This window comes from Giraffa tippelskirchi, chromosome 2 (genome assembly GCF_054371585.1).
Source record: "Giraffa tippelskirchi isolate mGirTip1 chromosome 2, T2T-mGirTip1v1.2.pri, whole genome shotgun sequence".
NCBI lineage: Eukaryota > Metazoa > Chordata > Mammalia > Artiodactyla > Giraffidae > Giraffa > Giraffa tippelskirchi.
The window spans coordinates 148173850-148187266 of NC_137276.1; the positions used below are offsets into that span (position 1 = coordinate 148173850).

Consider the following 13417-nt stretch of genomic DNA (forward strand, 5'->3'; position numbering starts at 1 on the left):
TTGGCATTGGTTCTGTTAGCCTTTCTGAGTTGGTGACCACACATCAAACAAGGCAGGCCAAACATTAAAAAGCTGCAGCCCAGGGTGAGAGCCTAGTTTGGAAAGCATGAAAAAGTATAGCATTCAGGAAGCCCAGAGAGGTTGGCACTCTGTGAGTTCACCTGTGCCTGGCTAGCTAGGGGCATGGGCAGAGTCATGGGAAGGTGGGACACCAGGCAGTGTGCCTCAGTGTGCCAGTCAGAATTTGGATTTAGCCTGGAGATAGAGTTCAGCCAGAGCCTGGGAAGATCAACTCAGCCATCAGTCAGAGCACAATCAGTAGCTGTGTCACCGGCAGCTGCTCTCCCCTTCCTGCTCTCATTTTGAGCCATTTTCCTGATGTAAATGGAAAAAGAATGAGCAGGGCCATCCAAGTACATATTGGAGAATTCAACAGCAGGTTAGATTTGCTGAAAAACAAGCAAAACAACAACAAAATCCCCCAGTTCCCAGTAGCTATCCACCTTTCTATGCATGATACTAAAGACAAAAATTATAAAAGAAATGACTGATGTATTAATATCAATGTCAATGCAAAAAAGTTTTAAACTTGTATACATCAGTCAATATTCACAAGTGTGCAAAGACACAGACTTCTAAAATACCTGTAATATGAGATCAAACTATCATTTAATCTATATGAATATTTATAACAGCAGAACATTAGAAATGATTGAAATGTCACTCAATAGGCAATTGCTTAATGAGGCACTATCCCTACAGTGGAATTTGAAGGTTTTCTTTTTTTTTGGTAAAATGTCAAGTAATAAATATTTTGGGGTTGTGGGCCATAAAATCTCTTTTGCCACTACTCAATCTGCAGTTATAGCACGAAAATGTCCATAGAAAATATGGAAACAAAAAAGCATGGAAAACGGTAATGAGGATGACAGTCAACTCTCTTCTCCTGTCAGGACTCAGTTCAGTTCAGTTCAGTCGCTCAGTCGTGTCCGACTCTCTGCGACCCCATGAACTGCAGCACACCAGGCCTCTCCGTCCATCACCAACTCCCGGAGTCCACCCAAACCCATGTCCATCGAGTCGGTTATGCCATCCAACCATCTCATCCTCTGTTGTCCCCTTCTCCTCCCGCCCCCAATCCTACCCAGCATTAGGGTCTTTTCCAATGAGTCAACCCTTCGCATGAGGTGGCCAGAGTATCGGAGTTTCAGCTTCAACATCAGACCTTCCAATGAACACCCAGGATTGATCCCCTTTAGGATGGAGTGATTGGATCTCCTTGCAGTCCAAGAGACTCTCAAGAGTCTTCTCCAACACCACAGTTCAAAAGCATCAATTCTTCGGCACTCAGCTTTCTTCACTGTCCAACTCTCACATCCATACATGACGACTGGAAAAACCATAGCCTTGACTAGACAGACTTTTGTTGGCAAAGTAATGTCTCTGCTTTTAAATATGCTATCTAGGTTGGCCATAACCTTCCTTCCAAGGAGTAAGCGTCTTTTAATTAAGGACCTTCATTTCCCATTAACCTAATGTGATGGTGAAGTTTTTATTATCTCAGGGAATCTATATATATTAACCCAACCAAGGAACTTAGTCCATTCAATGAAAAAAAAAAGCATGGAGTGTTCCAATAAGACTTTACTTACAAGACTATGTGGGTGACCCACTGGTCATAGTTTGCTGACTCTTATTTTAAACAATCATTTTTTTAAAGTATGTAAATCCTGGTAGCTCAGACAGTAAAGAATCTGCCTGCAATGCAGGAGACCCAGGTTAGAAACCTGGGTCAGGAAGATCCCCTGGAGAAAGGAATGGAAACTCACTCTAGTATTCTTGTCTGGAGTATTCCATGGAGAGAAGAGCTTGGCAGGCTACAGTCCATGGGATCACAAAACGTTGGACATGACTGAGCAACTAACACACACACATATATATGAAATGGTGGAAACCTGTCTAAATATATTAAGTGGAAAATGCACATTTCAGAACAGAATGTGTACTTACATAGTATGTTGCTACTTTATTAAATATTATATGTGTCAAGTTATATAAATAGAATTATGTGTAACTATATATAATTATATTTTATAATATTTATAGTTTTATATAATGTATAATATATTTATAATATAGAAATAATATTTATAATATTTTAATAATACAAATATTATAATTATATAAATTATATCTTTTTAGAGATAAAGAGATAATATAAGCAAAAGAAAAAAGCCTGAAATAATGCATGCCAAAATGTTACCCTGGAGATTAAAACCCAAATTTAGGATTGTAAAATTACTTTCCTAGGGTAAAATTTTAAATGTGTTTTTAAAAGCAATAATGTTTAAAACAAATTTAGGTCACAAAACCTTTAAAAATCTACACATAACACATTTTCATTTCTCTGTGTTCTCTTTCAGTATTTATCTGCTTTATATGTTTGTCAAGTATGTCAGGTTTCCTAGTTTTCTTTGCCTTATTCCTATTGTACACTCAGAGGCAGCAGTTTGCAATAAACACAGCTTAATAAGTGTTAGTTAATAGTTCTGATTATGATCACGGTGATAACTCTGGTGAAGTAGAGCAATTTTAGGTAGTTTTTAGAATTAGGCTTCAAACTAGTAATTAAAACTATTATTGTCAAGTGTTTCTTAGGAAACTTTCAGAAAGGATATTGCATTGAGTCCTTTAGAATCTCTTGGTTCACGTGTCCCAGGGGACAGGCACCAGAAAGGGAGCCCAGCTGGCACAGTGGGAATGGTGTGGATCCTTCTAACAGCTGACAGAACAATACAAAAGGATCAAAGTTTCACATTGTAAATTATTCTGCTTGCTTTTGTCACCCAGAGTCTAGAACCCCTAAACATTCTCCTGGATTTGGTGCAGCTGTGATGGTATAAGCAGTAAAATCAGAGGCTTTTTAACCCCTGTGTGACATTATCAACTATACAAAAAAGATCTTCATGACCCAGATAATCACGATGGTGTGATCACTCACCTAGAGCCAGACATCCTGGAATGTGAAGTCAAGTGGGCCTTAGGAAGCATCACTACAAACAAAGCTAGTGGAGGTGATGGAATTCCAGTTGAGCTATTTCAAATCCTAAAAGATGATGCTGTGAAAGTGCTGCACTCGATATGCCAGCAAATTTGGAAAACTCAGCAGTGGCCACAGGACTGGAAAAGGTCAGTTTTCATCCCAATCCCAAAGAAACGCAATGCTAAAGAATGCTCAAACTACCACACAACTGCACTCATCTCACACGCTAGTAAAATAATGCTCAAAATTTTGCAAGCCAGGCTTCAGCAATACGTGAACCGTGAACTTCCAGATGTTCAAGCTGGTTTTAGAAAAGGCAGAGGAACCAGAGATCAAATTGCCAACATCCGTTGGATCATCGAAAAAGCAAGAGAGTTCCAGAAAAACATCTATTTCTGTTTTATTGACTATGCCAAAGCCTTTGACTGTGTGGATCACAATAAACTGTGGAAAATTCTGAAAGAGGTGGGAATACCAGACCATCTAACCTGCCCCTTGAGAAACCTGTATGCAGGTCAGGAAGCAACAGTTAGAACTGGACATGGAACAACAGACTGGTTCCAAATAGGAAAAGGAGTACATCAAGGTTGTATATTGTCACTCTGCTTATTTAACTTATATGCAGAGTACGTCATGAGAAATGCTGGGCTGGAGGAAGCACAAGCTGTAATCAAGATTGCTGGGAGAAATATCAATAACCTCAGATGACACCACCTGCAGACACCACCCTTATGGCAGAAAGTGAAGAAGAACTAAAGAGCCTCTTGATGAAAATGATAGAGGAGAGTGAAAAAGTTGGCTTAAAGCTCAATATTCAGAAAACGAAGATCATGGCATCCGGTCCCATCACTTCATGACAAATAGATGGGGAAACAGTGGAAAGAGTGGCTGACTTTATTTTGGGGGGGCTCCAAAATCACTGCAGATGGTGACTGCAGCCATGAAATTAAAAGACGCTTACTCTTTGGAAGGGAAGTTATGAGCAACATAGACAACATATTAAAAAGCAGAGACATTACTTTGTCTCAACAAAGGTCCATCTAGTCAAGGCTATGGTTTTTCCAGTAGTCATGTATGGATGTGAGAGTTGGACTAAAAAGAAAGCTGAGCACAGAAGAATTGATGCTTTTGAACTGTGGTGCTAGAGAGGACTCTTGAGAGTCCTCTGGACTGCAAGGAGATCCAACAAGTCCATCCTAAAGGAAATCAGTCCTGGACGTTCATTGGAAGGACTGATGTTGAAGCTGAAACTCCAATATTTTGGCCACCTGATGTGAAGAGGTGACTCATTTGAAAAGACCCTGATGCTGGGAAAGATTGAGGGCAGGAGGAGAAGGGGATGACAGAGGATGAGATGGTTGGGTGGCATCACCAACTCAATGGACATGAGTTTGGGTAAACTCTGGGAGTTGGTGATGGACAGGGAGGCCTGGTGTGCTGCGGTTCATGGGGTCGCAAAGAGTCCGACATGACTAAGTGACTGAACTGAACTGAAGAGACATTATCAAAGTCTGACAGTTCGTAACCAAAGTGAGTAATCTTAGAGTAGTGTAGTGTGAGTCTGTATAAACTATCAGGGGAACATATGAAAATGATTTCCCACAAAATAAAGGCTTTCCTGAAGTCAATTTAGGGAGAGCTGAAAGATGGCAGTTGTTAGAATCATCTTCAAATACTGATGGTTTCACAATTAGTTTCTTCTGTTCCTTATATGTGAAAAAAACAAAACCAAACTTTGATATCCTTCTCTTGCCACCCAAAAAAGAACAACAACAAAAAAAACCACCTTCTCACCACTCACCAAGAACATAAACCCTATAGCTTGTTCCTAGGCTAGAGAAACAGAGCATATTGCAATTAAAATGTGAGTACCACCTATTAGGTATACCAAATGCTTTCTCTTTTGTTTGTAACTGTCTTATTCATATGACAGAATGAGGATAAAAGACATCAAGTGGAAGGGTTGTATACCACCACCACCACCCACAGCCCTCCATTTTCTCAAGCTTTGGTGGAAGTCTAAGCCTAAATGATAAAAAATCTGCCTGCAATGCAGGAAACCTGGTTTCGATCGCTGGGTCAGGAAGATCCTCTGTAGAAGGGAATGGCCTGGAGAATCCCATAGACAGAGGAGCCTAGCGGGTTACAATCCATGGGATCACAAAGAGTCATACACGACTGAGTGACTAAATGAGCATTTGGGATCCATTCTCCAAGTAGCAATTGAAATGTGTTTGAAGCCATTTTCATCAAAACGTGGGGACAGTTACAGTCCCTGAGTGGAACCAGGGCTCATTTATCCCTGTATTCCCATTGCTGGCCTAGAGTAGGTACTAAATAAATTAGCTGATCAAAGGTTCACCTTGCTTTTGTCATCCAGAGTGAATGAATTTTGTCTCATGAATGTACTCCTGAGTCTGATACACAGAGAAACAGTAGATTTAATCCATAAAATCTGGAGCTCTACCTATACAGCTAATAAAGAAATGAAACTCCATCTTGACAGAAGTTTGATAAAGTTCTGTGTTGGTGAGGTTTGGATGAAAAAGTGTACTTTCAAATATGTTAGCAGGAAATGTAAACTGTACAACCTCTGTAATTTGGCAACGATCATTGAAATAAATGCATATGCCCTATGACTCAACAATTCTACTTCTGAGAATTTATCCTGCATAAAATCTTGCTCACATATGTACACAGAAGGGGACAGTCATTGAAGAATTCTCTACACTAGCAGGAGACAAGAAATAATGTAAATGTCCATGCACAGAGAACTGGTGAAATAAATTATGGTCTATATATGTAACAGAATTCTGTCTGATGTTGAAAATGATTAAGATAGAATTATACAAACTAACATAGAGTGATCTTCAAGATATTATGGTTGAGTAAAAGAAGTCAGGTGCAGAACAATGTGTTCAGTATGCTGTTGCTTATGTAAATAAACAAAATATAGTGGGAGGAAGGGATACAAATACATGCTTTTATTTGAAAAGAAGATATCTGGAAGGTTCCAAAAGAAACTGGTTACAGTGGTTCAGTCTGGCAGGAGAAATTGAAGGATTTCAAGGACTGGAGGAGGAGACTTGCTTTTCACTCTGGGTTGATTCAGTTTCTAGCCATGTGTATAGACTATCCGCTAAATTTTTTAAAATAAAAATGTTCAAAAGTAAACATCTTAGTTTCCAAGGAGAGTGCTTTTTAAAACTCACTGGCATAATGTGAGTTACCATTTATATCAGAAAAATTGGAGAGGGGGGAGTATATCTACATAATTACTTGTAGAAGCATAGAACATCGCTGAAGAGGAGGTTTGGCAGCTGGGGACTCAGGTAGGAGGGAGACGTTTCTTTTTGTAACTTTTCATTAAAAAATATATATATATATACATAATAAAAATGAACACTTTTGTTTTTAAAGTATACAGAAAGTGTAGTGGAAATGGAAAGGAAAAGGTATCTTAGGAAGTAGGAACAGCGTGCTTGGTAGTTTAAAATACTGACTCTTTCAATTACTGTTGTTACCGTGTGCATACTCAGTCACATCTGACTCTTTGTGACCCCATGGACTGTAGCCTGCCAGGCTCCTCTGTCTATGGGATTCTCCAGGCAGGAATACTGGAGTGGGTAGCCATTTCCCACTCCAGGGGATCATTCTGACCCAAAGATTGAACCTGCATCTCTTGCATCTCCTGCACTGGCAGATGGATTCTTTACCACTGCACCGCCTGGTAAACCCTGACTCTTTTAATAGCTGTCATATTGGGCAACTTGCTGAATCTCTAGGCCTCTAATGTAAAACTCTCATGGGGATGTTGTGTAGATTACATGGAAAATATATATGCAGAGCACATTTCCTATGATAGCACCTATTAGGAGGTCAGTAATTTGTAGTCATTATTATCACATGGATGAAATTCTTCTGATTCAAAAATGGTTTCAATTGTTCTATTGAAGCAATTGAAGAGCATAAACCTTGGACTCTGTTCAGTTGCTTGGGCTGTGTAACAGTCCCATAACATGGTGTTGGCACTGACCTATATAAGTGGGAAGCCCAAAAGTTGCTGCAAAGCAACCCAAGGCAGCATAGTATGTCTTTATGTCACCAGTTGATTAAATGCTGACATCATTTATTTGTAATTTCTCACAAAAGCTGTATCAAATGAACAAAGAGATTTTTAAAATGATAATGAAACAGTAAAGACTTGTAAAATCCAGAGAGCGTCCAGCACTTCATCTGCTTTCCTTTTTTGTCTTTTCAGGATCACATTGTTGATACTATAACAAATCCATTAGTATATTATAAAGGTACTAACCATGATCAAATATAATTTCATTTTCTATCTCGGTCATATTATTTGAAATGATTAGCAGATCTCTTAACTATTCTAATGGCAAATAGATGTACAAACCTGACCGATGATATGTCTATTGGTAAAAAAATTCCCGACTCCAGATATTTATTCTTTTATCTCAGTAGTGCTTGCATGAGTGTTTTATTTTTGGAATTTCCATAAAAAGAGGAGGGTACTTATGATGACTCTTTATACATAAATATATCCACACAAAAATGTTTACACTGAAAGTTTGTTTTCATAATTGCTAATGTCATGTATTTTGCAGCATGAAATAATTCTAAAATGTACGTAAGTTTTTGTGTTATTCTTAACAGATGATAATCCCTTGAACTTGTTTCCTAACTTGCATGGATAACAGTTACAGTTCTTCTTTTCAGCTCTAAACTTGATAAAGGCTAAGACAGAGGACAAGAGCAGTAACATTTTGTAATGACTGCTCTGATCTGAATTCTGACAGAGCTGGTGAAAAGGAGCTAGGATACAGCACTAGACTCTTTCTGGTGCAGCGTTACAATAATAGAAGACCAGCGACCCAGTGAGGCAAAACCGAGGGTTGCACCAAGTACACAGGAAATTCTTGATGCTTGGAGATTACAAAGGATTTCTGAAAGGGCATTTATTTTTATAGACCTGGATTCAATCACTGAGCATCTATTGTGGGTAGATAAGTTTACATACATGTTACTTCAGTATCTTTTATTTTTAGATTGACATACAGAACATGCTGGCTCAGGTGGGGAAATATCAAGTGTTTTTGGTGTATTATGTTCTTGAGAACTGACAGACAATAACCTTGAGTTGTTGTTTAATCTGAGTAGCTATCAATAACAATAATGTAGGCTGAGCCAAGACTTTAGAGAAAATATATTAGGCTATCAAGAAGAAATATTAATGTAAAAAAAAAACCCCTCAGATATTTTATATTTCATAAAGTAGATTCTGCTGGGTCAGTATTTTTCTTTTAATGTATATTTTACTATTTTTCCTAATTATGGAAGAATGTAAGAAAATAAGCCGCCATGGAGTAAGTCTTGCCTTAAAGGAAACACTGTCATGACTCCTGAGGATGCAGAGCTCTCTTAGGACGCTGAACAGGTTTTCTTGCTCAGCATTCCCTTCCTCCAATACACGAGGACCAATACGTTCACTGTCCTATTACTTATTTTGCTGATTAAAATTTATGAAAGTCTTATGTGTGCCCTTTTATCTGCATTAACATGTGATTAGGCTTGACATATCAAATGTACTCTGAAGTTCATTTCATTGGAAGTGTATTCATGTGTTTTATAAAGCAATGTGTCTCCACTGATACATTAAGAGAATAAGCTGACCTGAAATTACTAATGATCTGGTTCTTTTAAAATGAAGTATAATTGATTTACAATGTTATATTAGCTTCAGATGTTCAACATAGTGATTCAAAAATATTTTATAGATTATAGTCCATTTAAAGTTACTATAAAATGTTGGCTGGTCCCTGCTCTTATCTGTTTTCTAATAACTTTCCAAATTATCAAATGAAGCAGAACCTTTACTTTAAGTAAAAACATCTAACTGTGACTTTTCAGTATTTTCTCAAGCAATCTCTTTGTGCTGTCAGATTGAAGAGTCCCCAGCACTCCAGTGTGTTGTCTGTAGGAGGAGACAGAAACTGCATCTCAGGTCTCCCTGGAGGATAGGGATGTGGTCCTTTGCAACCCTGAAGAACTGTTTTGTTTTCTGATGGACTCTCAACTAGTGGGACAAATATTTCAGTCTTTTTCAACCCAGATGGTATCTTAATTCCATGGGAGATATTAGAGACAATACTGAGGTATCAGTATAATCTATTGATATTGTGCTGTATGAACTGCTCTTCATTTAAATGGTAAATTGATAAAAATGGATTCTTGTGCACTATAAACACAAATAGTATCTCTTCAATATTTAACTACCAAAGGAATAGTTTTTATATTTTATTCATTTTTACAACTCATCAGCTTTATTAGTCTAACACAATATAAAAACATCAAGTGGAAATGGGAAGTCCCTGGTGGCTTAGACAGTAGAGTCTGCCTGCAATGTGGGAGACCTGAGTTTGATCCAAATGGAATTATTTGGGGGGTTTGCTATGTATCCACAGTGAGAGCTGTAGTCATTGGGACCACAGTCCACACCTAGTACCTAGTGCATGTGGTAGGTGTGTTACATGCACTGTCTCAGTAAACTCTTTCTATAAGGGATCCAATAGTAAATACATCCTCCAGTTTAGTGTGCCACACAGCCTCTGTAGTAAAACTCAATCTGCCCTTACAGAGCAAAAGCACCCTTAAATGAATAAGCTCGGCTGTGTTCCAGTAAAACCTGGTTTATCATCACAGAAGTGTGAATTTCATATAATTTTCATATGTCACAAAATGTTTTTCTTAAAAATAATTTTAAAAAATTTTTAATGGAATAATTGTTCTTAACTCACTGCACTGGCCATACAAAAACAAAGCAGGTTGCGGGGAAATATAGTTATTATCTTGTAATAACATATAATGGAAGAGAATATAAAAAAGGAATATATATTTATATATGTATGTAACGAATCACTTTGCAGTACACCTGAAACTGACACATTATGAACCACTATATTTCAATTAAAAATTTTTTTTAATTAACATTAAAACAAACAAAAACAAGGCAGGGTAATTTGGCCCTGGGGCCAAATAGTTTGCTGACTTATGCATTATCTCATTGGGTAAACGATGTTTCCAAATGATTGGGATACCCTGATGCTGGGAAAAATTGAAGGCAGGAGGAGAAGGGAAGGACAGAGAATGAGATGGTTGGATGGCATCACCATCTGTTAATGGAGAAGGAAATGGCAACCCACTCCAGTACTCTTGCCTGGAAAATTCCATGGACAGAGGAGTCTGGTAGGACATGAATTTGAGGAAACTCTAGGAGATGGTGAAGGACAGGGAAGCCTGGTGGGCTGCAGTCCATGCAGTTACAAAGAGTCAGACACAACTTAGTGACTGAACAACAACCGAGATTATACTAAGTGAATAGTAAAGGGTTTTCTCACTAGCCTTGTTCCCTACCCTACAATCACTTTCTGACACTCTGCTGGCACTGAGATTGATGGAGTTATTTAATTGTTCTTAAGGTTAAAAACTACCTATATGTCTAGACTCTAGACCAATTTAAGGACGGCTACTAGCCTCAGAGATTTACAACCGATCTGAAGAGTTTAAGTCAGAATGACATGACCGTGATTTGGGAGTTTTTATAGATCAAGCTGCCTGCCAAAAGGCAAAGGGACAAATTGTTGTAGTAATCCTCGGGAGGGACAATGGTGATCTGACTGAGTTGGTAGACACAGGGGACTAAGAACAGGCCGTTCCAAGATGTATTTAGGATTAGGTGCTCGCTCAGATGAGGACTGATTACATTGCATCACACCTGCCTCACAGGATAAAAGGAATTGATGACACATTCTAAAGCGCTACTAAAGTTAACTGGGATACTGTATCATCTCCTCCTCTTAATTATTAGTAACCACTTTTAAAATTTCAGGGTCTTATCGATTTGTCTGGTTTACTGATGCCCTCTACCCCAAAGTGGAGCATAACATTCAATTTTTTCAGAGTTAGTTGAAAATACTTTTTCTGAAAAAAAAAAACCACCAACACTCATTCAGTACAAGCCCAAACCATGGGTACTCCTGGTAGGGACACTTTCTCAAATTCCAGACTTTTTTCCCAGAGGCTTATCTTGCTCTACCGGATTCCCACCTCTCCTCCGCGCCCAGCTACACCTTAAGCCCGCCCCAGACTCTTGCCTCCAGCCTTCCTCCTCCCCCTCCAGCTCCCTCCGCCCCACTTTCCCTCCCACTAGAGAAGCCCCGCCTCCCCGGTTCCGCAACCCAACTCCTTCCCTCCTTCCGTCGCTTTCCTCTCTCCCCGCCCCTGTGGCTGCCTTCGATTGGCTAAACTGGCTGTGCCGCGACAAGATGCAGTACAGCCTTATCTTTATTGGTTGAAGTGTAGCTGGGCCTCTTGTGATTGGCCGATAGAAGGAGACAGCAAGTGTGACTGCGCTCCGGGTGTGTGTGGCCGCCGCTTTGTTGCCTGAGGGGGGTGGCGGTGGAAGTTAAAGGAGTCGGGGGCTAGCGCTTCTGTAGACCCGCAGTCGCAGCCGTTGCAGTCACTTCGCCAGGTGGCCTTTACGTGTAGAAGTCTCGTCGACAGCAACCATGAGCGGCGGGGTATACGGGGGAGGTGAGTGCGGTCGGTCGGGAGAGCGCGCCTTTTTAGCTTGTGGGGTTTGTAACCGCCGCCCCCAGCCCTCCCCTTCCCGGCGGCCCTTCCGCTCTCCCTCTGGGGACCCCGGCCTCCCCGCCCCATCCCCGCCCCGCGCTCTGCCCGCCTCCGGAGCCCACCCGGCTCGGCGAGCGCTACCGGCGCTGGGAGGAGCCGCCCCCTACGGCCCCTTCCAGCCTCGGCCCGCGGAGGAGCCGGCTTTCGGGGCTGCGCGCGGTCCCAGGGCTGGCTGGGCAGCTCCACTCGGGGGCCGGGCCCGGTGAGCCGCGGCTGGAATTACTGGCCTCAGGGTCACCTCTCTCCCAGCCGGCTCTGTCGCGGTGTGCGCGCCCGTTTAAAGTTGGGAGGTCCCAGCAGTTCGTCGGCGTGGATGGAGGGTTTCCGCGGCGTCCCGGAGGTGGCACAGCGAGCCGCGAGGAGCGGAACTGATTGGAGGAGTCGTGGCCACTCAGGACACAGCCTCCTTCTCCATCCGCGCTCACGCAGCCTCACGCCTTTCAATAACTTCTCCCTATTTGTTGACTGTGGATGCTCCGGAGTTATTCGTGGGCGACTCTGCTCCGGCATAATTTAGGAACATATGCAATTTAAGGATGCTTAAAGATGGGTGGGCTCCGGTGTAGTGGAAGATTACCACGAGCCTGGGTTGTAGTATCAGCCTCACCACTTAGTAAGCTAATTGGCCTTGGGTAAGTTACTTAACTTTTGCCAACTTCAGGCTCGTAGTTTGTAGAATTATAATTCCTACCCATTGGGGTGGTTGTGAAGATTAAATGGGGGTAATGCTACACTTACTACTGAAAGTATGATCCAAGGAGCAGCAGCAGCAGCAGCATCACCTACCTGCAAGCTCTTTAGAAATGCAAAATCTCAAGCCCCACTCTAAATCTACCGAATTGGAGCCTCCATTTTTGCGAGATGCTTAGATGAAGCATTGATGTATATGGTTCATGTTTTGTGTTTGATGAATTAGAGAAGAAAGAAGCCCAAAGTCGTGCTTTTGTTATTGTGTTTAGTAAGGATACTGTTTTCTGAACGGATGGAATATTATAGGTAGGAGATGAAAATAAGCTTTTCAAAGTTTTTAGTAGTTTTGAAGTGAAGCTTGAGTTTCTGCTCAGGTGACACGCAGGCCCTCACCCTCTCCTTCTCCATATATGTTTCTGGTTTTGATTTCTGACGTGTAAGAATCAGTAGTTTTCTATTTTTACTTTGGAGAAAGCCTAGTGGATCTTCATGATTTACTTTTTCCCCATCTGAAGATGTAATCCTGACAAAAAAAACTGAGTATATGGGCTCATAGAGGCTGCTGCCTCTTTTTTGTTTTGTTTTGTTTTTGGCCTCATCGTGAAGCCTGTGGGATCTTAGTTCCCAGATCAGGGACAGAACCAAGCCCCCTGCATGGGAAGCACAGAGTCTTAACTACTGAACCACTAGGGAAGTCCCTGCTGATTGTTTTGACTCTCAGGTTCACTCATCCAAGGACCTAAAGGCTGTCCACTGAGTATTTCCTTACAAGGCATTGTTTAATGTGACTAAGGTAGTAATGGATACTAATAAATCCAACAGTTAACATTTATTGAGTGCATCCTGTGTACCAAGAACTGTTCTTCGTGACAGAGGCTTGTCATGCATTGTATTTAATACATGCATTGTCAGTTAATCCACAAGAGCCATGGGAGGTGGTTCTACTTATCCCCATATTATTGAAGAAGAAAATAAGGC

The 13417-nt window shown here is 40.8% G+C and overlaps 1 protein-coding gene and 1 long non-coding RNA gene across 14 annotated transcripts in view; one reads left to right on the forward strand and one right to left on the reverse strand.

The window, feature by feature from the left end:
• Positions 1-12097, reverse strand: part of LOC145538652 (uncharacterized) — a 51757-nt gene extending 39660 nt beyond the window's left edge. The window contains exon 1 of the long non-coding RNA XR_014077131.1: positions 11977-12097. This is a non-coding gene — a long non-coding RNA (uncharacterized LOC145538652). The remainder of the gene's footprint in view (positions 1-11976) is intronic.
• Positions 1-13417, forward strand: part of ACTL6A (actin like 6A) — a 106503-nt gene that overhangs the window by 64710 nt on the left and 28376 nt on the right. For 4 of the 13 annotated variants that reach the window (XM_081571010.1, XM_081571006.1, XM_081571005.1 and 1 more), the window contains exon 1: positions 11451-11650. The exons of 2 other annotated variants lie outside the window; for them this stretch is intronic. Coding sequence is in view for 2 of the 11 variants with exons in the window: in XM_081571005.1 (XP_081427131.1) it covers positions 11626-11650 (25 nt within the window). In the remaining 9 variants the exon portion in view is untranslated. Of the gene's footprint in view, positions 1-11447; positions 11651-11731; positions 12382-13417 lie in introns of those variants that run through there. 7 more of the 13 variants (XM_081571011.1, XM_081571007.1, XM_081571017.1 and 4 more) reach the window with 2 other exon arrangements.